The sequence below is a fragment of the Bombus huntii genome, chromosome 12 (genome assembly GCF_024542735.1).
Source record: "Bombus huntii isolate Logan2020A chromosome 12, iyBomHunt1.1, whole genome shotgun sequence".
Classification (NCBI taxonomy): Eukaryota; Metazoa; Arthropoda; class Insecta; order Hymenoptera; family Apidae; genus Bombus; species Bombus huntii.
The window spans coordinates 4,401,764-4,429,031 of NC_066249.1; the positions used below are offsets into that span (position 1 = coordinate 4,401,764).

The 27,268-nt window shown below is 53.0% G+C and overlaps 1 protein-coding gene across 3 annotated transcripts in view; it reads right to left on the bottom strand.

Moving 5' to 3' along the window:
• Positions 1-3,666: 3,666 nt before the first annotated feature.
• The window catches only part of LOC126871723 (T-box transcription factor TBX20-like), a 42,330-nt gene continuing 18,728 nt past the window's right edge, over positions 3,667-27,268 (bottom strand). For 2 of the 3 annotated variants that reach the window (XM_050630852.1, XM_050630851.1), the window contains exons 2-6: positions 26,728-27,121; positions 20,606-20,879; positions 14,243-14,410; positions 13,919-13,995; positions 3,667-4,935 (exon numbers count right to left, since the gene is read on the bottom strand). In XM_050630852.1, the coding sequence (XP_050486809.1) occupies positions 4,392-4,935; positions 13,919-13,995; positions 14,243-14,410; positions 20,606-20,879; positions 26,728-27,121 (1,457 nt within the window). In that variant the 3' untranslated portion in view covers positions 3,667-4,391. The remainder of the gene's footprint in view (positions 4,936-13,918; positions 13,996-14,242; positions 14,411-20,605; positions 20,880-26,727; positions 27,122-27,268) is intronic. The other variant, XM_050630850.1, reaches the window with a different exon arrangement.

The window sequence follows — 27,268 nt, forward strand, 5'->3', positions numbered from 1 at the left end:
CGTGTACGGCTATGGTCGTGTACGGCTATGGACGTCGAAACTCGAGCGGCGATTCACGAAAGCGGTGATACGCGTCTCGCGGTAAATTTACTCGGCGAAGTCGAAGCAAATTCGATCGACGATGATCGTCGCACGGCACCGGACAACCGTGAATTTGTAATCGATCGCGAATCGTGATCGCTTTTATAGCGCAACGCGACGCGCGTCGTATCCATCCCGATGATTCCGAGTAGAACGAACTCGGTGGTATCGTAGCTCGTAAACTTTACGGTAATATGGAAGCAATAAAATCTTATCGAAACATGGTGAAATCTCTTAACGCCCACGCTGTAATCGAACGTTTCCACCTTTCCATCGATAGTCGCGACCGCTTACGATTTTTCCCCCAGTCGCCTCGTCATCAGCCAACGTCCCGATCGAAGATTTGTCGAGGAAGCGGAAACGCGCCACGACGTGCTCTCTCCTTTGTCTGTTCGATGAATGACCGTTGAAATGGGATCGAGAACGAGATCGAGAACGAGAACGAGTACGGAAACGCCGAAACGAGGGGGCGATCGTAGCTCGCGAGCAAGCAATAGGAGGCGCGTGAGAGAGGGAACGCGATAGGTTTGCGTCGACGAAGGAAGGCGCGTACGCTGGTGAAACGAAGAAAAAGGTAAGGAATCGGTAGCCACCCACGGAGACTCGCCGGTTTTCCCTTTCCTCTGGCTCCCGTGGTGTTTGCTACCGTCCCGTTGGCGTAGCCGTTTGCTCGGTCTCGTAATTTTCTCGATCGAGTCGTGGGTCGATTCGGAGAAAGCTCGGTTCGACCATCGCGCGTACCGTCGTAGTTTTCAGAAATCGTCGAGATATTAATGGGCGCGAGAAGAGGGGCAGGGACAGGGGGGACAGTATGCTCATACGCGAGCTCGTTGGAAAGAGCGTCGGACTCGATCCGGACGGTCCCGCGCGTCGCTACTTACTGATATTTATTGCGGCCAGAAATGTGTACGGGCTGCCATAAATCTCCGCATTCACACGGAGTTCCTAATTTACATATTCTCCAGCGACTCCCTCTCTTTCTCTCTCTCTTACCCTCTTTCTCCGTTTTCTCTCGTTCCCTGCTACGTTACCGCGCGCAACGGCCGCCCCTTTCTTTTTCTTCCGCTCCTTCTTTTGCGACGCGTCGTTTCGCGTCTACTCGTCGTGCCTCGGAATTTTCTTCTCTTGCTCGCTGGCGTAGGACGAGCAAAGCGATGCAAAGCGAGGTCGCGTCGTGAAAACGCGAGGCTATCGACGAGATGGCCGCTTTCATCGCGTTAATCGTTTCATCGTTGATGAACGAAGGAAGAAGGCCAGTGCTCCCTAATGGTGCGTTAACCTTTACCATGGCTCGTTCGATCTCGATCTGACTCGCGCGACCAACTCGCTTATCTCGCGTTCCGAACGCTACCACGCGAGTAATCGACTCTCCGTCTCTCTGCATCGCGTTTTCGTTTCGCTGGCGTAAATTAAAGATTCGAACGGATCCGAGGTAGAATTACGAATGACGGACATCTGTCACTGAATTTCATTAAAATCCTTTCCACGTCCCGTGACATCCTCGGGGCTAGTCCTCGGCCCGGTTGAATGGTTGGATGGCTGCTTGCCTGCTGCCTGGATTCGTGCACCCGTGACTCATTCATTATTCATTCGCCCAATTCATCACGGCGACATCGTGGTACGGGCCATGGCGCGCCAGCAACGGGCCAATTTCGGTTTACGCTCGAGAGTAGAAGAGCATCGAGACGCGCCCTCGTGAAAATGGAACAACGCCGGGCCGAGAATTTTGCGACGTTCGATGTCCGAGGCGAAACGAGGCGTGGGAAATCGATTCTATTCGGCGAGATCGAATCCTGTACGCGTCATAACGCGCATCGATGCGTTCGAAGGATACGAACGGAGAAAGCCAAACTCGGTTCACGAGAGACCGCGATAGTGGGGGTGGTTATGAGGACGGCGGCGGCAATAGCGGTGGCAGCATACTCGGAGGTGGTATTGGTGGTGGTGGTGGTGGTGGTGGTGATGGTGGTGGTGGTGGTGGTGGTGATGGCAGTGGCGGGTGGAGCGTCTTCCCCGAGAGCCTCGTAAAATGGAAATCAATTACATCTACGCTTAACTACTTAAACTGGTTTCGCCACGGTCCTAAAGGCCGTTTACTCGTTGCGTGGGGATGAGCAACGCGTATGGTCGGTACACGCAGAGAACCGTCTGGAGTCCGTGTGGTTGAAGAAGCGAGGCCCGCGAAACAGGGTTCCTTCGTTTAGGAGCGACGAGGATCGGGATAAACGGCCACGTAGAGAGCAGCCGGTGAACACCGCTAGAGGCTTCATCTCCCCGCCCCCATCTCATCCTTCTCTTCCTTCTTTTCCTCCACCTCCCGTTCCACTCGTGCTCCGCCACCCCGTGCTCTCCATCTTCCGCCGCGCTTCTTCTTTTCGCTCTTCTCTTCTCTCCTTCGCCCCTTCCTCCCTTCTTCCCTTCTTCTGTTCGTCGGTTTGCGGCGAGCCGCAGATCATTCGTATCAACATAATTACAAGCTTGGGAGCCGCCTCTCTGTTTCTCTCACCTCGCTCCACCCATCACGACGCAACACACGATCGCTTTCGCGCCCCGGTGAAACCTTTCTTTTCTTCTTTCGCTCCTTATCTTCCTGCTCGAACGCGTTGATTCCAGCGCCGCTCCGATACACGATACACTTCGTGTCCTCCGATGATTTCGCGCGATACGCCGCTGCACACTCACCGGATGTTCCTTCGATTACGCGGAACGGCGAAATCTGCTTTCCCACGAGCCACGCTCCTTTCAGCAGTCCGCTCCATTCTTTCCCTCCGTACGCCTTTCCTCGCGATCTCGCGTTAAACCATCGATGATATTTAAAGACGCTTGGGACACGGCCGGTAGTCGAATCTCAACACCGTTCGCTTTGCAGGATCACTGCGAATGGAAAGCAAGGACGATAATCGCGTTTCTCGACGGATCGTCCATAGCGAAACAGCATAAATTTGGCTGTACCTACTACTCGACTGAACTACCGGCCGTGTCTCAGCCAGCCTTCAAGTTTCGAAAGGCGACGTAACTCGAGGCGATATATGTATAGAGTGCGCGTGAATTATAGCGATGATACACAGCGACAGCGACGCATCGGACGGTTATTTGCGATCCGGTGAGTGGCGATTCTCGTGTCGGTGGTAGGACGCGGCAGGCAAGGGATACGCGATACGCGAGACGAGACGTGCTTCTGGGTTCGGACGAGGGGTCGTGGGCCGTGAGTCGTGAGTCGCGAGGTGTTAGTCATGGAACGAATCGGCCTTAAAGTGGCTGCATCTAAAAATAATTGCTCGTTGACAGGCCGTGAAATGAATTTATTTAATTTCAGATAGGTATAACGGAATTACACGGCAGTTGGAGGTGCGATGAAGCCTGGCTGGCGTGACGAGCCACTCGATGAGCAGGCCACGACGTGCCTCGGGACGTGCGCGCCGCGCCGTCGAGCATTCGCTTCGTGACGAATTTCCTCCGACCCGTTCGACACCGACGATCCGTTTTTACCAACGAAAATTCGTTCGTTCTTTCGGTCTCGCGGTGCATCGGCGGTCGCGTCGTTCCAAAGGAAACGGACGAGACGTCGCTCGTCTCTGGTAACGGAAAAATGAAAGAAGCTGTTTTAATGAAAATTCGTTTATTTCTATCCGTGCTACATCGTGAATACGTCGTTTACGCTACTCGCTACCACAAAAGATTTTATGTACAAAGATCACCGTCTCGAGGAAACACGCGTTAATACTATCGTGGTATATATTACAACTATAGCCGAGTCTTTGTCCATTCTCCGTCGCTTTTCGACTCGGCTTATTTTATGTACAAATCGATCGGAATTGAGGAAGGAAGGAAGGGGGAATTTTTCCGGCGCACAGACAACGCAAACCCTCCAGCTTCCCGAATTTAAAGACGGACAGTCTACCGGTTATATTACGCGTACACAGAGAGCAAACAAGTACAGGTCGTTTCTCTAAAGCTAACTTAAATAACACTGGACGAAGCGATGACGATCTCGGGATGCTTCCTCCTCGCACGTCGAGGGAACGAGAAACCGAACTGCCTGACGCCTGGCGTTCTGTACAAATCGACGAAAGCCGCACATGCGATCATCGGCGCGAGAACGTCTACGCGAACGCTTCCGGGCGCAACGCGAGAGAGCAACGGTTTCCCCGATCGACGCGCAAAACCTTGGCTCGAGGATTTCTTCTTTGGCTGCACCGCGTTTACCACACCTTCCATCGACTGTCCAAATCGTTTTGACGCGACCAACAGAACGAGTAGGCTGGCAGAACGCGTCGATATCGTTAAGGAAAAGCGTCCGAGGTGGATCGCTAATTGGGGGTGGATGGACGGGTTCTTAATGGCGGAGGCGTGCTCGCGGGTGGAGGATACGGGGTGTACCTGAGGGAGGCGGCGGTCGCGCTGGGAGGAGAAGATCTTCGCGATATCATGGCGACGGGAGGTGGTGGTTGCCAGGGCCAGGGCAGGGCCGCGGGGTAGGGAAAAGACGCGGTAGTCGCCGCGGTCGGATACGGAGACGTCGTTCCGGTCGCCGGCCTAGTTCCAGGGTGCGTTTGGCCGACGGTTCCGTAGAGGAGCGCCGTCGACGGAGCGATCCACGGGGGCAAAGCGTGAGCCGAGCTCTCATGCTGCGACTGCTGTTGCTGCTGTTGTTGTTGATGCTGCTGTTGCTGCTGCTGCGACTGTTGATGGTGTTGTTGCTGATGCTGCTGAGCACCGAGGGCGGCGGCTGCCGCTGCCGCAGCCGCGGCCGCTGCCGCCGCGGCCGGAGACGACATCGCGAGATGCTCGTACAACCTGACCGGCGCCACGCCGCATCTCACCAGCTGTTGCTCCATCAGCTCCATCGGATCTCTGAAAACAGCCGAAAACCAACGCGCGGAAGGGATTAGCCGAGAAAAATAAATTCTTCCAAAGACGGACAAACTCGTGTTTAAGTCGAAATCGATCCTGTTTACGGACGGTCTCGAGCTATTCGCGATCGTAAAATTACTCCGATGCTGAAAGATCTATCGATCGATAACAAGACGTATCTTAATGCGATCAAGCGTCGCGCGATGCGTATCTGCCGTAAAAAAACCATACTTTCGTTTCCTCGCTTGCTAGAGGATTGGCCCGTGTCATCGATCGATAGCGCGCGTGACTCGCAGGTTACCTTACACAGAAACGTATTACATGTGGCGTTAATAACGCCAACAAAACGCTTGCTTTCGTTCTCAGTCGTCTTCCGTAGGGGCTTTAGAAATTCTTTTATGCAGGCGTCGTACGGATCCCGTTTCGATCTAAGTACCTATAATATGGTAATTGAGCGAACGCGATATACGTTTCTTCGATTTGTAGCCACCTTGTCTACTTTCGTGTCCTACGCGTATGCTAGATCACAATCGCGATCGTGTACTTCGTAGCTCGAGAACGTTAACGCTGAGAAATAGGAGAAAATTCATTGTATTTCTTTTCCCTTTCAATGTTTCGAATAACGCTATTGATGATCATCCTCCGCTGTAGTGAACCTTAACGCGTGACCTCGTTTCGTACGTAACCCTTCGACTTCTCGCGTTCGCTTCTTCAGAAGCGATTCGAGCTTTTCCGACCCCATTGCCACGCAACGTGTAATCGCGACGATGATGTGGCCGATAACGTTGACTTTTCAACATTTCTAAGAAATTTGTTCCGGTCGTTGGTTTATGACACGCGCCCCTCTCTCTCTCTCTCTCTCTCGTTGTCGCGTTATCCTTAGCTTCGGCTCCGGTTCAAGCATCGTTACAAGCAACTATATGGCAGTCTATCCTTCCAAATAAATGAATTTCGTTCGGTCGCGATGTTCGCCGTGCGAAAAGACAATAGTCTGGCGATCGCGGCGAGAAAACGCGAAGAGCGTGCGACTGAAAAACGAGGACGAGAAAGAACGAGGAGACGGAGCGAGACGCGTTCTCATGATTAACCGATCGACGTTATCGGCATTAAGTGGCATTTAGAGGGGAATGAATCGATGAGATTTCACGCGGATAAAGAGAGAAACGACGAACGAGATAAGCGGATGGAAGAGGAAGGTCGGCGTCCGTGGATAATTAAGACGACGCGACAGTTTCTCATTGACGTTCGCGGAGTTGGAGCCGCGGCGGGGTAACGTGATGGATGATTTCGTGCATTAGACGCCAGCTTAATTAGGGTTAATTACGGCCGATTGTACGTTGGAAACGATCGGTCGCCGGTATTGGCAGGACGCTAACGAGCGAATTATTGGCTGGCCGCGGATCAAAATGTCTGGCATCTTCTTCGTGACGTTCGCGTGATATTCGCGATAATTAATGGTCGGTATCATTGCGAAGTCGTGCGCGCGCGTTGCATAGTCATTTCCTACTTTCGTGATTACACGCGGGAGTGGTACGTAAACATCGTGCGACTATCGTTGGGACTATCTCGACGTGATTAAGACCTCATTGTGACCGCCGTGGACGACGACGAGACGCTTGGCTCCGATCGGCCGATAGTCGGCTTTTTCGTCTCTCGTTCCCTCCGAGTAGCAAGAGATTTCCCATGCTGAAAATCCAAAGGCCAACTTTTCGAAATAGAAGGCGCTCTGTTGCTCGGCGGGCACCCGACGTGTCCGACCCACCCGCGTTGATCTGGAAGAAAACGATCTCGGTGGCGATGGACGGTAGGCTCGGGCAACCGTCGAGTGGCCAAAAGAAAACCCGACACCGGGGCGGCAGTTCGTCGGATAATTTCACCGCGGCCTCCTCGACGATGATACCTCGTATCGATCATCCGGTGGTTCCCCGAAAGCCCGACAAACCTCGGACCGTCTGGAGATTGTCTTTCACGCTCTCTCTCGTCCGGCGCCCCGTCATTCGCTCTGAATCGCCTCCGAGCCACACGGTCCTTCCCCTCACCTCCATCCGATCGAGTGTCGTTAATCCCGAGCAAGCTGCCTCGATCTCTCGTTGACGAGTCCAATCTGCTCCGTCGTTTATCCAGCGACTCTCGTATAGACCGCTTTAAATCGCCGGTTGGGCCGTCACGCGACAGCTCCATCACGACCGGCGATCGAAGCGAACGCGACGATCGAGAGACAACGCGAGTCCAAACGAGAGACACCGGAAGAGAGAGAGAAGAAAAAGAACGCGTCCTGCGCGCGCGCGCGTGTGTGTGTGTGTGTGTGTGTGTGTAAATTGCAAGAAAGGGCGGGGAAAAGGGCGAAACGAAAGAACGAAGCGAGGGAGATGCGAAGGGTGAAAGAGGGACGACGACTCCGGCGAGGCGGTTGGTTCGCGAGTCTCGGTTACCAGCCGACTATAGCCTGCTTAACGCGTAACGCGACACCGAAGGACGCGGCGTCTCGTAGGATCAGCTGGAAACTGTGGTCCGTAGCGAATTGTCGACCACCGCGGCGAAACGCCATCGGACGAACGATGCCAACGAAATGGGATTTTCGAACGGGAGAAATCTCGAGCATTTAGCCGCCACCGCGCCACGCAAGCGTAAACGCGCGTTCTACCGAGACGCACCGTGCGGACGACGAACGGACGAACGAAGAGAGGGAAGCACGCAGGAAGGAAGAAAGAAGGAAGAGCGAAGGGATGGACGAAACGAGTCCCGGCTGAAAAAGGCGAAGGATTAGGGGGAAGGGGGCCCGGGGCTAATCGCCGTCCGCTCGAACGTGCGGGACCACACACCGCCGCGCCGCGTCCACGGCCATTCCTCTTCTCGTTCCTTTGAAATATCGCTGTCAAACGGCCGAACTCTATTAGTCGTCACGTACGATCGAATCCGAAGCTCGTATACGAGGAACGCGACCAGCGAGCGTTCGCCGTGGCGAAGTCTGCGCCGCGAAGGCGAGCGGCACGCCAGAGCGGAACGTCGCGTCGCAGCGACAGACGCAGACACGGGCGCGCGCGCGTGCGCACTACCAGCGTTGCACCTGTGTACGCAAAGCGGAAATGACGCAGCAGAGAATCTCTATACGCATTAACCCTGGTTGCAATTCACGACGCGCCGTAGCCTCCCGGCCTTGAATTATATCCTTAATGTTTTCATAAAGCTTCCTTATGTACAGACAATAAAAGCCCTAATTACGGTTGTTGGCCAGGACGGGAGAGCGGCCCGAGGCGGTCGCCTATTACTATTCGTGCTATGCCGGCCCTCCTGTAATTGTTACACCGAGCAATAAATATTCCTCGTCGATCTGACGAGTCTGCGTTTTCCCCGTAATGGCGCGGTTACGCTCCAAACGTTCTAATTAGAGGCCACCGCTGTTACCCATTAAAGTGTCCACGACTACCGCGGCTACGCCCTTCGAACATGGCCGATCTATAAACAACGATCCGATACTCGGATCGGCTTTACCCAACGGATCGAGAACGTCGCTCGAAACGTAGCCGAGCGTGGTCGATCGTTTCCCGTGCATCGAGCTTTCCTCGGTGATTTCCTTCGCTCTCCGCTATCCGCCGACCGAGCGAATCGTCACGACGCGACCAAGGGCCTACGAAGCTGCGTGCGACGCGTATGCGTACGTAGAGCAAGAGAAAGTACGTGGTCGTTTCTCGCGCGATTCCGAGCGCAACCTCTCTCGCGAGGATAAGGTCGAAACGGACGCTCGATCGATCGAAGCGTTTCCGGTTGACGCGAGCGTGCTTTCGATACCGCGCGAAACGCTTCGGCGTTTTAACGGAGCTCGCGATATTAGCGGAGCGCGCGCGGAGGGGATTCCATCGAACGGGGAGCCTGTTATTCTCCGCCTACCCCGAGGCTGACACAGGGCATTAGGTAAGTGGTAGATAATAATAGGTTACACCCCACTGATGGTCGAAGATAGTTCATCGAGCAACGCGGCTTCGTTCTCTCTCCCTCTCTCTCTCTCTCTCTCTCTCTCTCTCTCTCTTTCTCTACTCGCCTCGGTTACTATCGCACGCATCCCATGAACGAAAATGACGTGGACGAGTGAAGCTCGGTCCTCGATCTCTCGGATCTCGGTCCTTCTCGATTCTCGCGAAACGTCGGGACGCGAAATCCGTGCTGGATGGATCGCAGCACGCACGAGAATACGCAGGGTATAAACGGGAAGAAAGACGGCGAATGGAATGCGTGAAAGGACGAAGCGTGCGCGGAGAGTGGTCGGAAAAGCGAGAGAAAAAGCAGGGGAACGGGAAGAGGAGGGAAGCCAGAGACGAACGGAGATGGGGAGAAAAAGAAGAAGGGTAAATGAGAAACGAGCGTGCGATCGCACTGAAATACGGGTAAGAAGATTCGAAAAGAAGTCGGGGCGAAACGGGTAGAGCGCGCGAGGAAGAGAGGAAAGAAAGGGAGAAATAGGCAGAGAAAGAGCGAGTGTAACAGTGAAGAAATTAATAGCCATAAAATATGAATAGAAATTAGCAGGTTCGGGGTGGCGTGACGCGTTTGCTCGCTCATTTCCTTTCGGCGCGTTGAAAAACAACAAAACAACGCAAAATACGGTCGAGCCTGTAATTTACCCGGCTGCCGCCGAGCGGTCCGACGCGCGATCGAGCCGGTTCTGTGTGAGTCACAGGTACGAGCCTGAACGGCGATCGTGTGCGTGCCCGACGATCGTACGTGGAAGCCGCGTACGGCGAGTAGCTCGCCAGTGTGAGTGATCTCTCGGCCGCTTTCGAGCGAGCGAAGATCGCGCGTACCGCTGCGAGGCCGACACTCTTTCGACTCCTCTCTCGGAGCTCGCAAGCCGGCCGCCCATCATCGTCGTCGCACGGTAGGTATGGAAGGTAATGATCCGGTAATGACCCTGACGCGTTGGATAGCCAGCCGATATACGCGTCGGCCCAGCTAGTACGTACCGCTCCACTCCGCGTTTCTTCGTCTTTCTCGATCGCCGATCTCTCCTCTCCCGTTCTCGTTTCCATTTCTCACACCGCCTCTTGCTCCCGTTACACCCACACCGCCGCCACCATCCGCATCATCGAAACCTCCCCCTCCCCTCCCAAAAAATCTCGACGATGCACGCCAAGACCTTTGTTTTCGCGTTTTAAACGGCGGTTATTAGCTCCGCGGCGTTCTTCGGCCACCGAACGAAGCTTCCCCGGTCCTTTCTTCTTCCGTCTGCGTCGCACTCGCGCCGCGCGTTCGTCTTTCCGTCTTCGTCCGTCCCCATCTGGCAGTTTGGTAATGCGGCCGGCTAATGGGCCAGAGCGATGGAGGACTTTGGGTATCGGTTAGAGCTGTCCAAGTTGCCGAGGGTTGATGCTGCTAGTTCTGCCGGTGGACGCGAAACGGAGGAACGAGGCAGGGTGATCTTCCTCTCGCTCGAGGACGTCCGGGAGGCAGAGAGAGAAAAAGAGAGAGAGAGAGAGGGACGAGCGCGCGCGAAACAGAGAAAAGGAGAGTGGAGAGTTTGCCAGAGGAAAAAGAGGAAGAAGAAGGCCAGAGCGGCAGCGGTAATGACAGGCCGTCCGCTCTCGAAGCTAATATAGATGAATGCCCTGCCCTCCTTGCCCTCCGGAACCAGCAGAGTGAAGAACGTGGAATCGCTCTCTTTCCCTTCTCTCCTCCTTCGTTGGCATCCTCGCCGACATCGTCCACCGACCCTCCTCCTCCTCCTCCTCCTCCTCCTTTTCACTTCTTTTCGACTTTCGGCTTTCGGCTTTCCGCTTTCGGCAAACGACGAGGAATCAACGGTTCGCCGATTTCGCCCCTTTCGTCGAGGATCCGGCGCCGAAAGCCGAGGCAACGCGAGAAAACGAACAAAGGACCGTTCTTTCGCCGAGATTCTCCGGTGCACCGAGCGAATCTCGCTCGTTCTTCGTTTCGCTTTTCCACGCGACGTTTCCCCGAATCTCGTCGAGACGCACGGGTTGCCGCGTTACGGCGCGTTCCCCCGGCCAGCGAATCGGTGTCTCGCGTTTGTGCGTTCGAACGTTTTTCACGAACGTCTCGATGCCCCGACGTTCGAGCAATTTCGAGTTTCACGCGGCAGCTGGCCGTAAATTTGGACCTGCGAGGCAAGGTCAGTCGGAGCGAGACGAGACGAGACGAGAAGAGACGAAAGGCGGCAGCGCGGTGAAGCCGAGGACGAGGCGAGACTCGGCACGGCACAGTCACGTTTTTATAAGTGCTTCTTAAATTTTCACAGTTACCGTAATATCTTTATAAGAACGATTTCGGAGGTTTTTGCGGCCACGTAGGCGAACGCGGCCACGATGATGGCGGTGGTGGCGGCGGTGGCGGCGGCAGCGACGACGGAGAAAGAGGATCGGGCTTTTGCGGCAGGAGGGAAGCAGGAAAGAGGAAGAGCGAATTGGAAAAGGGAGAAGAGCGAGGGATGAGAGCGAGGGTGAGAGAAAGAGACGAAGGAGAGAGTACGAAGGTGAGAGCGAGGGTGAGGACGAGGCCGAGGGTGTGAGAAGGAGAGAGGGGCGAAAGGGCCGAAGGGGCATCTATCTATCAGCGGCGGCGTGAAGTGGGCGGGAGCATGCGCCGTATTGCCCCGTACGGCCGCTCTCTCATTAACTCCGGACGCCGCCAGAGCCGCATCCGTGCAGCCGAACACGACTGCCGCGAACCGCCGTGCCACGCCGCGCCGAGACGACCGTTTTTCTCTTTCGTATCGCGCGAATTCTTTCTTGTCGAGCGCTCGTGCGCGATTTCAAATCACGCGTATGTCGTCAATCGTTCGCCGATTTTATCGCGCTTGCTCGATCGCCGCCGTTGGTTGTCAACGTCGTTGTGACGGCGATGACTTTTCCCGCGACGTTCGCGACGGAAGGACGTTTTCTCGGAAAATTGGCAATTTCGATCGCGTCCGAGATGTTATCGCGTTGGGAAGGGTAAAGTCTAAACGGTGGTGAGCCGAACGATGGAATGACGGGGCAAGATTTTTCGTGATCTCGGTTAGGCAGGTGCTGATTTGAGGAGGGTCGCGTTAGAGCGGACTGTGATTTTCAAACGATCGTCCTCTCCAAACTGCCGTGTCATTAAAGCGTGGTCGATCGACGGGTCCGTGGCTCTTTCTCCCAGGGAGAATTCGTTCGTGGCATCGGCGATAAGTCGGCGAATTTCGAGAAAGACACCACGGGACACGGTCGTCCAACTGGTTCGACGTTTCGCTGATCCCGTCTCTTCGGTTCGACGTTTACGAAAAATTTCCAAACGCTCGAAACACGCCCTTCCATTCTCGGAAGCGCATCGAAGATCGCGTCGAACGCATTAGCGGAGAGAAGGACTTTCCGGTTGAGCCCCAACACGCCTCCGATTTGCACGTGATTACCGGCGAGCTGCGCCGCGCCCGACCGTGTACGCTGGTCCCGAGAGAACGAGAATTCCTGTCAGGCATACGGCTCTCTCGTGACTCGTCGCCCCAAACTCCGTGCTTTGTCCGCGTTTCCGTTTCTCGTCCGCGGCTCGTCCACCTCATCTTCCCACCTCGTGCTCGAGATCCGAAACGTCGCGACCGACTGCCGATTAGATCGCGTCCCTCTGCAAATCTGCACGGCGATAATACCGGTAACGACTCTTCTAATTAGATCGGCGCGCGTTCTTCCCGACCCTAAAATCTTTTAATCGTTGCTCCATTACGAGCGAACAAATTATTTAATCGCATCGTTTGCACGAACCCCGAAGCAGGTGTTTGGCAGACGGCGGCCGCGACGCGTTGCCGATGCGATCTCTGGCGATACGATGCGATGCGAACCAAGGCGAGGAAAAAATGAATATGTAAGTACGGCTAAGTGAGTGCGTTCAGAGCTCGATATCGTTTTTGCGAGGCGAAAGCACGAGTGTTGGGAAGGAGCGTGCTGCCGGAGACAAGACGACTTTATCGAGTAGTCGTTATCGATTCTCCGGTACACACTGACGCGCGTCTGCACCTAACACGTTCGCTCGCACACGCCAGTGCATCGTACGCACGATATACACACGGTAGGCCATTTGCATAAAACCTTCGCGAGTGCGATTCGGATATCGGTAGAGCGAGAGAGTTTAACGATTCGGTGGGCGTAGTTCGAGGCAAGTAGTCGCGTCGTTCGTACTCGTTAATCGAACGTAAACGATCCGAATAATCGTTTTAATCGCGGGGAGAAGTTTTCCAGTCGCGTAACGGCCCGGCGCAGCGACGCCGTCCATTCCCAAGTCGGAAAGTTCTGCTGGAATATCCTGGAATTTCGGAGCTGTGGTGGGAATCGTCGAAAGGGATATCGAGAGTGTGCGTGCACACGAAGAAAGAGAGGAAACACCGGAGCGGGGAGTGGGGAGGGGCGAAGGAAGGGAGCGACAGAACAGCGAGGAAATTGCAATTAATCGAGATCGTTTGTTTGCCAACGAACGTAATGTCCGATAACGACGTAGCGTCCATCTGTCAAGATTAATGGTAACGCCGGTTATTGGAACGTTACTTTGTCGCTGTTAACGATAATCCTTTGACGCGGCGCATGGCCGGTGAAAAAGTTCTTTTCTGTCACGCATGTATCCGCCCCGGCCGTAAACGCGGAGAGGAGAGAAGGCGAGCGAGTGCGAGCGCGAGTGCGAGTGCGAGTGCAGGTGCGTCGTCGTTCATGTAGATAGATGATCACGGATAACTGGAAATCGAGCGTCCGTGAGCACGCTTATTCTGGATCAAACGCGCCTCTCCTTCGACATTTAGCGTTGTATAAATTTCCACTTTTAACGAGATCTAAAAGATCGCGCGATAATTCGGCCGGCACGATGATTAAGGTGCCGACGTTATAATGGCGCGTAATGATCGCTTCGCTCGCACGGCACGGCACCGTACCGCACGGCCGCGGCTCGAAATATGCGCGAAACGAATCGATCCACCATGCTGGATTGGCAAACGTAAGTACGACACGTTCGGTGCGTGTGTTCTACCTACCGATCGAAATCCGTCAGTCTCGACGAGTCTCGGAAACCTTTGGCGAACGGATTGCTGTCGATCTTCAGCTTGGTTATCTGCAACATTATCGGTTCACGCTGGGTAATTACCGACTCTCATTTGGAATCGCGCGTTCGTAACCCGCGAAGAAACTGGACTAATTTCGTGATAAAAAGGTAGGCCGCGTTCGCCGTGGCGCTTTACGGCTGTCGGAGAGCAGCGACGCGTGTTACGAAATTAGTCGAGTTTCTGATCGAATCGAGCAACGTCTCGCGTATAATACCTAAGCTCGTATACGTAACTAGTATCCACGTATATACTCACCAACTGATTCTGGTAGGCAGTCACCGCGGTGAAAATTGCTTCGGGGAATATGAACGTTTTGTGCTCCTCCTTCTGAAGATCGCTTATACGAAGATTATTGTCGTCCGTTTGTCGACAGCGTACCAAATGTATCCTCGGTTGATATCTGTGCATCGAATTCAAAACGATCTGAAAATAGAAGAGGAAAAGAGCTGAGAGCAGCGAGGATACGCGCGATGATTTATAAAGTCTTAATTAACGTCTCGGAAATAACTGGAAGCGTCGTATAAATCCTGTTTGCGTTTCGAACGTTAATAGGCGACGACGGCCGCTAAGTTTTATAAACGGCCACGCGTTTCCCCGTCATCTTTCTCGCCACTTTATCACTTATCACTTATCTAATAACCGATAGCAGGGCGGAAATTATATCGCGAGAATCCCGCGCTACGTCCAGAGAACGCCGTTTCATTTTCTAATCGACCTCGCGATACAACTACGACTTTCGCAACAGGTACCGATTCAAGGTAATTCCAACGAATCTAAATCAACCGAGACCGCGATTAGATCGCTAGGAGTCGCGTTCGCGCGCCTCGTCCCTTTCAACCAGCCCCGCCACCAAATTTCCATCGTGCGTCGAAGCAAGCGTTAACGTTAACGGTACACCGATCGATCCGCCGCGCACCTTGTAATTTCAACTTTTAGCGACGCGTCTATCATTTCCGTGCGAGCAACTTTAACATTAACCGGGGGAACACCGAGTTACAGCCGATGGAACCGGAGAACTCGCGTATCGATTTCCTGTCTCGAACAATGTGCCACGATGAAACAAGTTTCTCGCGTAGATATCGCGCCTGCGGAATGCTCTACTCCAGATACATCAACGTTGCTCGACATAATCGCGACATTCGCGCAAAACGTTCGCTCGAATTTTCCACGTCCGTCTACGACTTCTTGGTCGACCTACGTGGTGGTCGTACGCTTACGCGCATTCCGTTTTCCCTCGATCTCGTCCAATCGATAGTCTCGTGGTCGGTGGACTCGAATCGCGCGGTTCGTTTCACGCTCGCGCTCTTCGTCCCTTTGCTTTTCTTCTATGTGCCCGTTTCGCTTCGAGCTGCCCCGGCTCGAAACACGCGCTTAAATCGTGTCCCTGTTTCTCGTTAACAATAAGAGCGTGGAACGTTATGGTATCGTAGAACGCACGGGGATGCGATATTAAACAGGATTTTTATTAGCGACCAGATTATCGTTGAAAATATATCCGGGATATCTGCGGCTGGCATCGCGCGTTGACGCGCCACCAGACACTCCCCGACCCGACGCGGCGCGGCGCGGCACGACGCGAAGCGCAGCGGCTACGCCAGACACCGACAGCGCGAAAAACGAAATTCCTCGTTCAGGCGACAGGCTGTCCTCGAGGCGCGTTGTCGCGTCGTTCGGTGCGACGATCGAACGAACGTCTTAATTTTTCGTTGTGCGTTTCCACGGAACCTCGACGAGAAAATCCTTTTTACGCTCCGGCGATACGTTAACGTAGCGTTAACTCTTCCGCTTTACGATTACGAGTATTTGCTCGTCGACGGAATAGCAATTTCAGTCGCGCGATATCGCCGTTACCAGGGATTTTTAAGGATGCGCGACGTACCCTTACGTTCGCGTTACTCCGATAAATGGAAATTGTCGCGGTAAATAGCAGTCGGTACACACCGATTATACGCTAATCGCGTATACTCGAGAAACCGAATCCAATCCACTCTCATCGTCGGACGCACGCAATTTGCATCTAGCGATTTATCAAACAACGCGGCATCCATGTAATGTACGTTGATAGCGGTATTACATGTGCGATTTATAGTCGTTTTTCTCCTTGCACCGGCTCGCTCGACCACGATACCCGTCGACGACCGATAGCTGTCGGTCGAGAACGAACGATCGACGCTGGCTGGCTCGCGGCCGCGGTCGGTTCCGATGGAAATGTCCTCGGAACATTTCGTTACTTAATCCGGCAGCCGGGACGGCTCGTTTCTCGCTCGTAATTTATTTTTATAACGCAACGGTATACCATGAAATTAATATCCCCGCGTTGGCCACGAACCGTTTCCTTCTCTTTCGCAACGCTGCTTTACGTGACTATTTATTTTCAGCCGCGTTGCATCCATATCTTTTCGCTTTACCGAATTATCGGCGCTCGTATTGTCAAATTGCAACGCGTTTACAAACGTTCTGCCTAAACACCGGCAGGCAAACGTCTGTTCGCTCGAATTTCAACGTGAATCCGGCCTGTTGCGACATCGATAAAGGAAACAATACGAACGCGATTCGCGCAAGCGTGTATATATTTGCAAAGGCAGAGAGAGGTCGTTGTTAATATCCCGGCGCGGCGTTGTGATTTACGATTATGCAATAGCTTATAAATTTTTCATTCGTCGCGTCGTCGCACGATGGTGCAAGGACGAATGTTAAACGAGCAACGTTATATTCTCGATATCGCACCGCGCGACGTCCTCCCGTCTCCTTCGGGTGCAAGATTGTGTTCTCTCGATGGAGCAGAGAAAAAGGAAAAGGTCTCGAATTTAATTCGAGTCCGGATAACGAGTACGGCGGCGCGGCGCGGCCCCGTGGACCGAACCGTAGGTTTCCAAGCGGGCAACTTTATGCCCGTACGATTATAGGTGTCTGGGATCCTGGGGTGCCCCTATCCGTTTTCTCTGCACCGTTGGATAGTGGGACACCCCACTGCAACCTGTCAGAACTCCAATTTGCTCTACTCTGTTCGCTCGACTGTTCGTGTGGATGCCACCGAACGTACACCGATTTCTTCGTAACAGCGTGTGCTCGCGCGACCGACGCATCGCGTCTATTTCGTACCGATTTCCGATTTCCTCGTTTTCGACGATCGTTTCGACGACGCGTCGTCCCTCTGTTCTTCCCTTCGTCTCCACCGATTTTTCTTCGCGCGATTTTCTTCTCTCGCGCAAAGAGCAACGCGCGCGAGTTTCCGCCCGGACGAATGAGGCGTAACGCGCCGCGTAGGACAACGAGACGCGAATAAAATAATTCAACGTATCGACCCTTTCTGTCTTTCCTCCGTCAGCCCTATCGCCTTGCTGGATTTCTACTTAGAGGCACGAAATTTAATACCTGACGTCAGCCTAAAGGACATTGAGCGCATGATCGTGAGAATCGTCGGTTTGCAAGGACCGTGTACGGCGCGTCTTGCAACGTACTTTGCCTATTTTTATCCGAGCCCGATAACGCGACTCGCCGATCCAGACATCGGAAGATTAGTCTAATTTTATTAGAGAGATGAAAACGATTTACTCGGTTACAAAGTAGCAACGTCGATGATAATGAGCTTTACGGTTTCATCGAATATACTCGTATTAGTCGCGCCTTGCTATTATATCTGCCGTTTAGTCAATTACATCATAAATTCCAATTGGATATTCGCTATCTCCTCGTTCGATGTATCATAAATCATTTTTAATCTCAACATTACGGCTGACTAAAGCTTCCTGGTATCCGCGGCGCTAAAAGCGCGCCGTGTTAAGAAATTATTAATATCTTTTGATGCCGATGCTCGTCCCGTTCTCGTGATCGTTGTAGCGACGCGAAATATTTCTCCCGATGGTATTAACGTCGATCACACGGTAGAAACGGAACGGAACCGTGTCGCTTTCGGTTCGTTACGTATTTAGAAGGGAAATGTCAAAAGCGCGCACGACGACGATGACAAGACGCAAGAATTCGACGGTCGGATTTTTGCTGCCGTTTTTTGTCCGAGTCACGGATCCTCGATCGGAGAAAGAAAGAAACAAGAGAAAAATAAAAAGAGAGAAAAAGAGAAGGAGAGAAGCAAAGTCGAAACTCGATCTCTTTGCGCGTTCTGTTCGACTTTGCCGTCCCGGTCGTCCCAAAAATCGTCGCAGTTGCCGAGCGTAGGAGCGCACGGTGTACCGTTTCCACGGTAATTTAGATTTAAACTGGAGAAAAATATCGGTGGATCGGCAGACCGGTGAGGCCAGCATTGGGGAATAGTAGCGGGAGAGGCGCGCGGCAACGTATCTCCCTACAGGTATCGTACAAGACGACTCGTCGTCGCAGGTGGATGCTTGCTTTTGGACCACCGTGTAGTAGCCAACACGCAGGCGGGGGTCTTATAATATCGCGTCATACGAAACGATGAAATAGTGGCCGTAGCGAAGGAATGTTCCCTACCACTTGAGTCGTCGAGTTGAGAGTTGACTGGCGTTGCGTGGCTCTCCCAGCTCTCCCGGCTCTCCTGGCTCGACTCCGCTCACCACGACTGCTTTTAACCGGTGTGTCTGTTCCTCGACACTCGCCTGCCTAGCCTTTTTTCCTTCTCTTTCTTTCTTTCGTTCTTTCTTTCTTTCTTTCTTTCTTTCTTTCTTTCTTTCTTTCTTCCTTCCTTTCCTTCCTTCTTTTAGCCCGCTTCTTTCCTTCGCACTTGCTCTCCGCCATGCTTTACATGTATATTCACCTACGTACGCCTATCCTTTATGCGCCAAGGTTTCTCGCGTCTCCGCTGAAAAATGCATTTCTGGAGATGCACGTGTCGCTACAATGCGGCACAGCGGTAGTACGACGCCGCATGTACGAGTACGTAACGCAGCGCGTAACGCGCGTTCGAAGAACGACGACACCCCGTCGAATTCGTGGTTACAGTCTCTCTTTCTCTTCCTCTCTCTCTCTCTCTCTCTCTCTCTCTGGAAGAATTCGCGGTGCAGAACGCGTAATGGATGAAACGACCGCCAGGTAAATACGCAGGTATAGCGAGAACGTCGCAAAACGGAATCGTTCATTGCCGTAAAACGTCGGTGTTAACGAACGTCTAATTAGTGTAGATGGATGCAGACGTGTGTTCGTCCGGTGCGCAACCACACTGATCGTTCCAGGCTGTCGAGAAGGAAACGCAGTCGTGCTGCTTTCAGGGATACTGACTGTACGCCAACTTGGAAATGTCGATGCGCGATATCGCGGACAGATAAGGATCGGAACGGAACATTTCGGTACGAACCGGAACGTAACACGGATCAGCGAAGGTATACGCGCGCACGAAAGCGAAAGAAAGTGTCGGGAAGCGAGCGCGCGAGGTTGTCGAGGTGGAGGAGGCGCGCGCGAGAGACGGGAACAGGCTGGCGGAGAGAGATTCAAAAGGTGCTCAACAGGCCAGGCGTGGGCTACTCGTGATCATCATGACAAAAGCTCCGGGCAAACATCCATTCAATTTATTAGCTTATAGGCATGCCGTCGTGCCTACTATACACACCACCTACGACAGACACTACCACCAACCGCCTATAATGCTCGTAACATTATGGCCAGTCCGCGAGTGGACGGTTCGCGCGACCCTCGTTTGCTTCTCGCCTCTCCCCGGATCTACGCTCTTTTCCCGCGTTACTCTCTTTTCGCCATACAGTTATACTTTTTACGACGTAAACCTCCTATGCTTGCGATATTTCTGCGAGCCCGAAAGAAACGCACTCGGCTCTGCTACCACCTAGCCACCGACGCCTGTCCGAATCACAGTTTTTATCGACTCGAGAAAATTTCCAGCGTCTCGTCTCTTCCAGCCGTTTGCAATTGGCGCCAGTGCACGACGAAAAGGAAACAGATCTGTCGAGCATCGCGATCGATGTACGCGAGTACGATAAGAACGACGACGACGACGACGAAGACGAAGACGACGACGACGACGACGACGACGGAATATTACGTTTCACGCGCTGGCAGCTTCGACGCCCACGATTAACGAGCAGTGTTGACGATAACGCCACGCCTACGTGCCCGGTAACGTCGCGTATTCGTTTTACGAGGCCATTTTCGGTGCGCGCGAACGTCCGAAATCTCGTCAACGACGTCTTCGATGCCTCGAAGCAGAGCGAAACTGCGCGATTCTACCGGTGAAAAATGACACTGTAATCCGTGAGCATTGTCGACGTCGTTGGCACTGGTCGTTCGTTAAATCTTTCGTCTTATTCTCGAGCAACGTATGCGCACGTCCCGTGATCCGATCACCGGTTCACCACATTCGAAGAAACCCGCGAATGTGTGAATTTAGCGATAAATAACGCGAATGTCTGGCTAGTTTGGATCGCCGCTCGATCTCGCAGAATCTGGTCGACCGAAGCAAACGTCGTGGCCGCCCCGTTCCCGTTCCCGTTCCCGTTCCCGGTTCGGTCCGGTCCGACCCGCGAACCCGACGAACTTCGTTCGAATTTCACAGTCGTAAAAATGCGAAGCGCGCTCGTCAAAACACAGAGGTAGATTGTTCCGCCGAGATCGATATTTGACCCACGTGCATACCAGCTTTACGAGGGTGCACGAACAAGCGATCAGGCGGTTGCTCGCGAACTTTCTTACCTGGCCGTGCTTGTCCATGTCGTTGTTCGTCAGCTTGACCTTTTCGAACGAGACCACCTGCTTTCGTAGCTGATCCCCGGTAAACGGTGAGTCCGGGTGAACGTAGAGCCGCGCCGGCGCCGGTGGATCCGCTTTCCCCGCGACCAACCAACAGCTACGATGGTACGCGTATCGGTATCGTTTGTTGTCCACTGGCACGATGTCCATCAACACCGCGTACCTGCCTTCCGATTTTAATCCGCTGAACGATACGCGACAGGTCGGGAACATTCGTCTGAAAAAAAAAAAAAGAAAAGCGAACGAACGTTTTTTGCTTATCTCGGTGATCGACGTTCGGAAAGAGAACCGTGCGCACGCCTAATCGCAACCATGTACATAGTTACAGGCACTGCGCTGAAGTTGCCGATCGTTCTCTTGTTCTTACGATCTCGTTCGATAGAAAATTCGACGTTTAACCTCGACTAAATGGAAAACCGCGGCTCAACCGCGCGTAATAATTGACCGATCGCGAGAAGGATACCAAAAAGAAAAACAAAAAAAACGAGAAAAAAAATGTATATGATCGACGAACCGTATCGAAGCGTTTGCGCAACGAGAACCGCGCGTTCGTGAAGTTGCGAAAACACGCAGAGGAAAGAGCGACGACGCGTCCGGAGGTTCCTGGCACGACCGATTCTCGTTGGAAGCGTGTGGTGAGTTCTCGAGTTAGAAAGCAACGTAGAGGCGCGTCTAACTAGTCGGTTTGATTGAAAGGAGCGCCCGCAGGCCTTTCAAGCTTCGTTACGAGCGAGTCACCCTTGAACCTCGTTATATGCAGTCAACTTTTCAACACCTCCAGCGTCGAGGCGCACGCGTCGGACAGATGCGCGTGTTCGTTGACGTAGCTTCGATCGGCGGCCAAGTGCACCGACTTTTCTAAACCGTTTCGTTACGCTTCACGAGGAACGCTACGCTTTTGGATTTTTACCGGATTCGTCGTCCTCGCACGAGCAAAGGATGAATTCGTCCCGACGTGCCGATCAATTCACCGAGTGTCCGGGACCGTGCAATCCACAGAGCAGAGTATGTCGAAGAACCTGCGTTGAAAACGTCATGTCGATTTTAGAGGAACTTCCACCGTGCGTTCGATCGAGGCTCCGCCAAGAAGATCTGTTCTCGATCTTCGCGAACGATCAGGAGTTGGAAGCAGCGCCGATCGGCGACGATCAGCTGATGAAATCGATACAGAACGTTTGCTCGAAAACGGCGCGGAAATGGAAAAAGGAATCGTCACCGGCGATCGCCGCTCGTGGTAGATCGGACGGTGGAAGAACGATGCGAGACCAGAGCACGGACGATACGTGCCTTCCGCGAGCCAAGCAAGAGGAAACGACGCAGACGATGGAGGAGAAACAGATCCAAACTACGGAAGAAATTATCTGCGAAGTAACGTCGAGATACAGGTCGATCTCCGCGGGAACCGACAGCCTTCGGCAACGCATCCAAGAGGCGTCGATTCTAGTTCGAAGTATCGTCAGGCGTGGAATAGGCGTGTTTCCATCGGCCAGTTCGTGCTCCTGCCGTTTGATCAACACCACGATCTACGTCGTCTTGCTGCTTTCGTTGGCGATATTCGCGAGACACAGCACGACCTATCAAATCTTTTTGTCCAGTCAAATTTGCGGAATCCTCGCTATTCTAAGCTGGAGATTCTCCGGAACCGTCCCGTTGTAACATCATTTCCCGTTTTTTTTGCTCGTCGAACGAAGCGTCCTGCTTTCACACGGAACCGCCGAAAGACGCGACAGCAACAACGAGCAGCGTTTTCAAAGCCGATCGACGATTTAACAACGACCGCGTTGAAAGCCACGAGAATGCGACAAATCGTACGCGTTCGTTGAAAGACGGTCGATCGGACGGAGTCTCGAGACCGCAAACGCCGCAATTGCCTCAAAGTCGCCAACCGCAAAGATCGATTCACCGATGAACGAGCTTTCTCGATGCCTCTTCCACTACGATGTATTCTTTGCAACGATCACGATAACGATGCGGGACGGTCGCGCCAGATCCTACCCTTTCGTCCGGTTCGTCTGAAAAGTGGATCTCGTTAGACGTCTGTTCGACGGTTACCGATGGACCTTCTTCAGGCTCGGAAATTCGGAGCACGCGACTCGCTACCGAAGAATCGACAACGCTCGATCGGGAAAACGAACGACGACGCGATCACCGTTTTGCCGCCTTCGATCGTTCGCAGCCACCCCCCTTGCCATACAAATTTCTCATTTTAAAGCACCGATCCTCGTGTAATATATCATGGAGAAAAAAGTAACCACCCTGTAGGGTAGTTCCTGCCGCGCTCGACGGTGGAATAGAAATACATGGAAACGGCTATTAAGTATCGATAGTAAGTCAATGCATCGTTCCCCTGATCCTTCGTTGCGTCCCTATTTCTCGTTTCTCGTCCAACCCTTGTATATCTGGCGCGTGAACACGATTGCCCTTATCTTTATAGAGAATCACGAGGCACGGGTCGTTGATTTGTTACGTTCCGAAACGGTCGCCTTGCGTGCGGATTTCCTAAATTATACGAACAATCGACCGTTCGTAAAGTAGCGCGTCGTTGATGTTTTTATTTAATTTTAAGCGCCATTCTTCGTCGAATAAGTTTAGCGAGCGAATTGAAGGAAAATTATAGAGAAACGAAGCGCGACGCGATTAAACGAAACGATTCGTACGATCAGAAGGAAAAAAAGATCGTTTGTCTGTTTCACTTTCTCTCTACCTCCTGGCCGCTCTACCCTCTTGGAAATAGCTGTCTCTCATTGCATCGCGTATTTCCCTGTCAAATTAGGCAGAAACAAACAAGCCCTCCATGGGCCGTGGCTAACGAGGCCATAATCGCAGGAACACCTCGACCCCAAAGCACCCCAACAGCCTCGAAATACGCGTTACGCGTGTATACGTGCAGACGCATACGTACATCTGGCTGGTTGGTTGGTTGGTCTGCCCTAGTCCGTAGCGGGAGTAGCGTCGTATACGCGTTTCAGGGGTGGAGTGAGTGGTCGGAGAAGCCATCAGCCCCGAGGACAGAACCACCGGCTGAGGGGCTGCTACAAATGGATTACGGAAGCACTGGATATTATAGCGATCCGAAAGGCCATCCGAGTTACTTAAATGTTTGCCGAGCTAACGACTTTGCAACACCGCCAGGTGTTGTCCCTGTTATAATTATGTCCCGGCTCTTTCCGCGTCGCACCTAGCTGCTCGACGATCCCGAGCAGCGAGTCGATCGTTCGATAATTAGCTCGTTCTTGACCTTTTTCCCCATACCGTGTACCTTATGTACGTTATATTCCTACAGGCTGCGATTTACATATATATATATATATATACGGTGTATATATATATATATACGGATAGATATATAGATAGATAGATAGATAGACAGATATCGAGGCGTGGAATTTCTGGACGTTTCTTGCCGCTTCTTTTCGCAGCCACGTATCGGCTGGAATTTTGGTTGCAACCGAGAGAACAAGAGAGAGCAACAGGGATAAATAGACGCGTTTACCAGCTCCTTTCCGTTCCCATTGACCCTCTCTTTCTCGCACTCGGCCCATCCTTGTCCTCGTTTCTCGCGTTTTCTCTATCGTCTTTTCATTCCTTCGGTTGTTCCGTGTGTCGTGTTTCGCGATCCGTGCACGTTCTCGCGTAACGTGCACGTTTACCCTACCGGTCGAGGCACGTGTGAGTGTATAATGTAGGTTGCTGGCACCTTGATGAAGGGTTCGCGTGACGAGTACCCTCTATCCGCCGGTATCCTGTCTCGCTCTCCGCTGACCTGCTCGTCCACACCTCCTATTCTGCGCGTTGCCTCGCAGTCCACGCTTACCTACTTAAACTTTGAAAAATATACACCCGTCGCGACTGTGAACAACCGTTCGATTTTCGCTACCTCTGCCGTGACTTTACGAACCGTTGCGAAAAGAGGCAGCTCGCGTACGCAAAACTCACCGAACCCGTTTCCCTACCGAACGCGATCGTTTTATTTTCGACGATTGACATCGTCGGTAAAGAGGCCACGGTGTGTGTGCACGGTTCGCAGCAAAATAAAGAGAGGAAGATAAGGGTCTGTTATCGGGTCAGGTGAAACAAGGATCGGCGAAAACTCGTTGATTATAGGGTACGAGAGAAAAAGATGGGCCGCCGTGGAAGGTGCGAGGCCTTCGTTCGCCGGACTCGACTCGAGCCGAGCCGAGCCGAGCCGTGCGAGCGCCCTGCGATATTTCTGCTTTCTTCTTCTGGTTCGGCGGCCGGTAACGACTTTGCACGCACGAAATTGGCTTTGTTCGCGATATTGAAATCGAGGTCGTCGCGTTGTCTAGAGAAGAACGACGACAAGGCGAAGAAAAAGAATGGAAGGGAAAGGCGAGAGAAAAAGAGGGAGAGAAAGAGGAGGAGAGAAGAGGGAGAAGGTGAGAAAGAAGGAGAAAGGAAACGCTGGCGGGTGCCAACGTGGGAAAAAAGAGACCCCGTGAGCTGTGCTAGTCCTCGAGGAAGAATCAGAGGAGTATATGGTGCTGGCACCCCGTAGAGCCAGACAATTCCACCTGATTGGTCCGAATTCGTATTGTCACTCGAGAGACTGACGTTTTCGTTCAGCTGGGATTTCGTGCCAAGTTTCTCGTGCTAACGACGCTATTCGTGCATCGCCGTGTTCTTGATATATCGATCGTGCCTAGAAAGAAAGTCGAGCCAACGACACGCCCTGCGATAATTTCCAAGCATTTCGAATCAAACGATTGTTTCGACAAAAGTACGTCTCTCGAGCGATTCCGCTCCTCCAAATCCGACAACTTTCCTATCGAGCATAGTAGCCGGCCGGATCTGACGCGTTTCGTGGTGCAGCACGCGAATCGGACGCACCGCCTGTCACGGACTCTCATCGAGTAATAATTTATAATTACGTACGACGGCCTACGTCCCGTTCCGGAAGCCGTTTGCGTCTCGTTCGATTTTCTTCTTCGCGCTCACCGACCAACCGGTCGCGTGTTTCCAACTGTATCGCCGACGATAACGCACGTACCGTATTTACTTGGTTTCGTTTCGCATCGACGAAACATTTCGAGATCGACGAGCACGACGCGACGGAAAGCGACGCGCGCGCGTTAATTACGCGGCAGCGGTAATTAACGCGACGCAGATTTGAAAAATCGAACGCGTTCGAACGGTTTCGAGTTTTTACGGTGGCGCGAAGGATGACGTGGAAAACGAGGCTGTGGCGCAGGGTGGTTTACAAGGGACAGCGAGTTAGAGACGGGTCTCCCATGCGCGCAAACATCTCGTAATTTCGACGTGGTCACGCATCCTTAGAGCGCGCAGCTGCGGCCTCCGCTTTATTAGCATACCTATAAAAATGAAAGCGAGCGCGCGAGCGAGCGAGTATGCACACAGAGAAACAGGAGAGAGGCACAAATTGCCGCGATAAATTACACCGAAAACTCCCTTAAATATCTCGTAAAACGTCGGTCAATGAAATCCATTAGTTCGAGTACGTTCGTTCGGACGTTTTGTTTGGGCTGTCGCAATTTGCCGGTATCCGTCGGACAACAACGTCAGGAACGGTATACTACGGGGCTACGAGCTAGAGAGACTGGCTTTTGTTCGAAACGCGCTACCAGTGTTTCTACCGCGATAATTAACGACCGTCGACCGGGGCCGTAACGGCGCGGCGTGACGTTGCCTAATTGCGGCCGAAAAAAATTTTATTTTCCCGTTATTAGCCGAACGCGTGCTTGGTTCGGCAACCAAGTTTCGAATTTGTTCGCACGTAGTAAATCGAAGCCGTAACGCGCGGTTAAGTGGAACGCGATTCCTTCGAATTTCCAAGATACGTAACGAAGATTACCAAATGTTTTCTTCCTGGCGCCTCCTCTCTCTTCTTTCTCTCTCTCTCTCTCTCTCTCTCGTTGCCTCGAGTCGGCGATTCTCACGAAATGGAAGTTAATTTTCGAAGCGAGACGAATATCTGCCGATTCGTTGGCTATTCCCGATTCCCGGCTATCTTCCGTTGCACCTGCACGCGTCACGCGACCTTCCTGCTCTCGGTCGCGCGAGCTAAACGATCGATACGTTTTGCTTACCTGCCCGTTTTCGTAATGATCATTTCCGTGCCGAGGTCGTTAAATTTGTCCCACAGTTCCTTCGTTTCGAGATGACACTCGACGTCCCGGAGCTCGTCGGAGTTGCAACTGGTTCGCAGTCGGTGTTTCCGTTCGTGCTCGTTGTAACCGTCTTGGCAGTTTCTCGTCGAGGCTGTCGTTGTGCTCAGATCATCCGGCACTCCGTGAACCGGCCCGTCGTCGATGCTGCTGCACTCCTCCACGTCCACGTCCACCTCTTCATCCTCTTCTTGCGTCGATTTCTCCGTCCCCTCGCTCTCGCCTTCGCAGTTGTCTACCTCGTCGTCGGCGAGCAACGCTTCGTCCGTCACAACGGTCGCGGTTGCCACGATGTTCACCGGTGACGTTCTCGTTCCTGAAACATTCGTACTCGCGTTGGCTTCGGGTCGATTTTGCTTCGGTCGCGGGTTCCTAACGGCGAGACAAGATGAAAGCGCAACGGCACACCGTTAAAGTTCGACTTTGCCAACGTTAACCCCTTGCCGTGCCATTTAGTTCGACG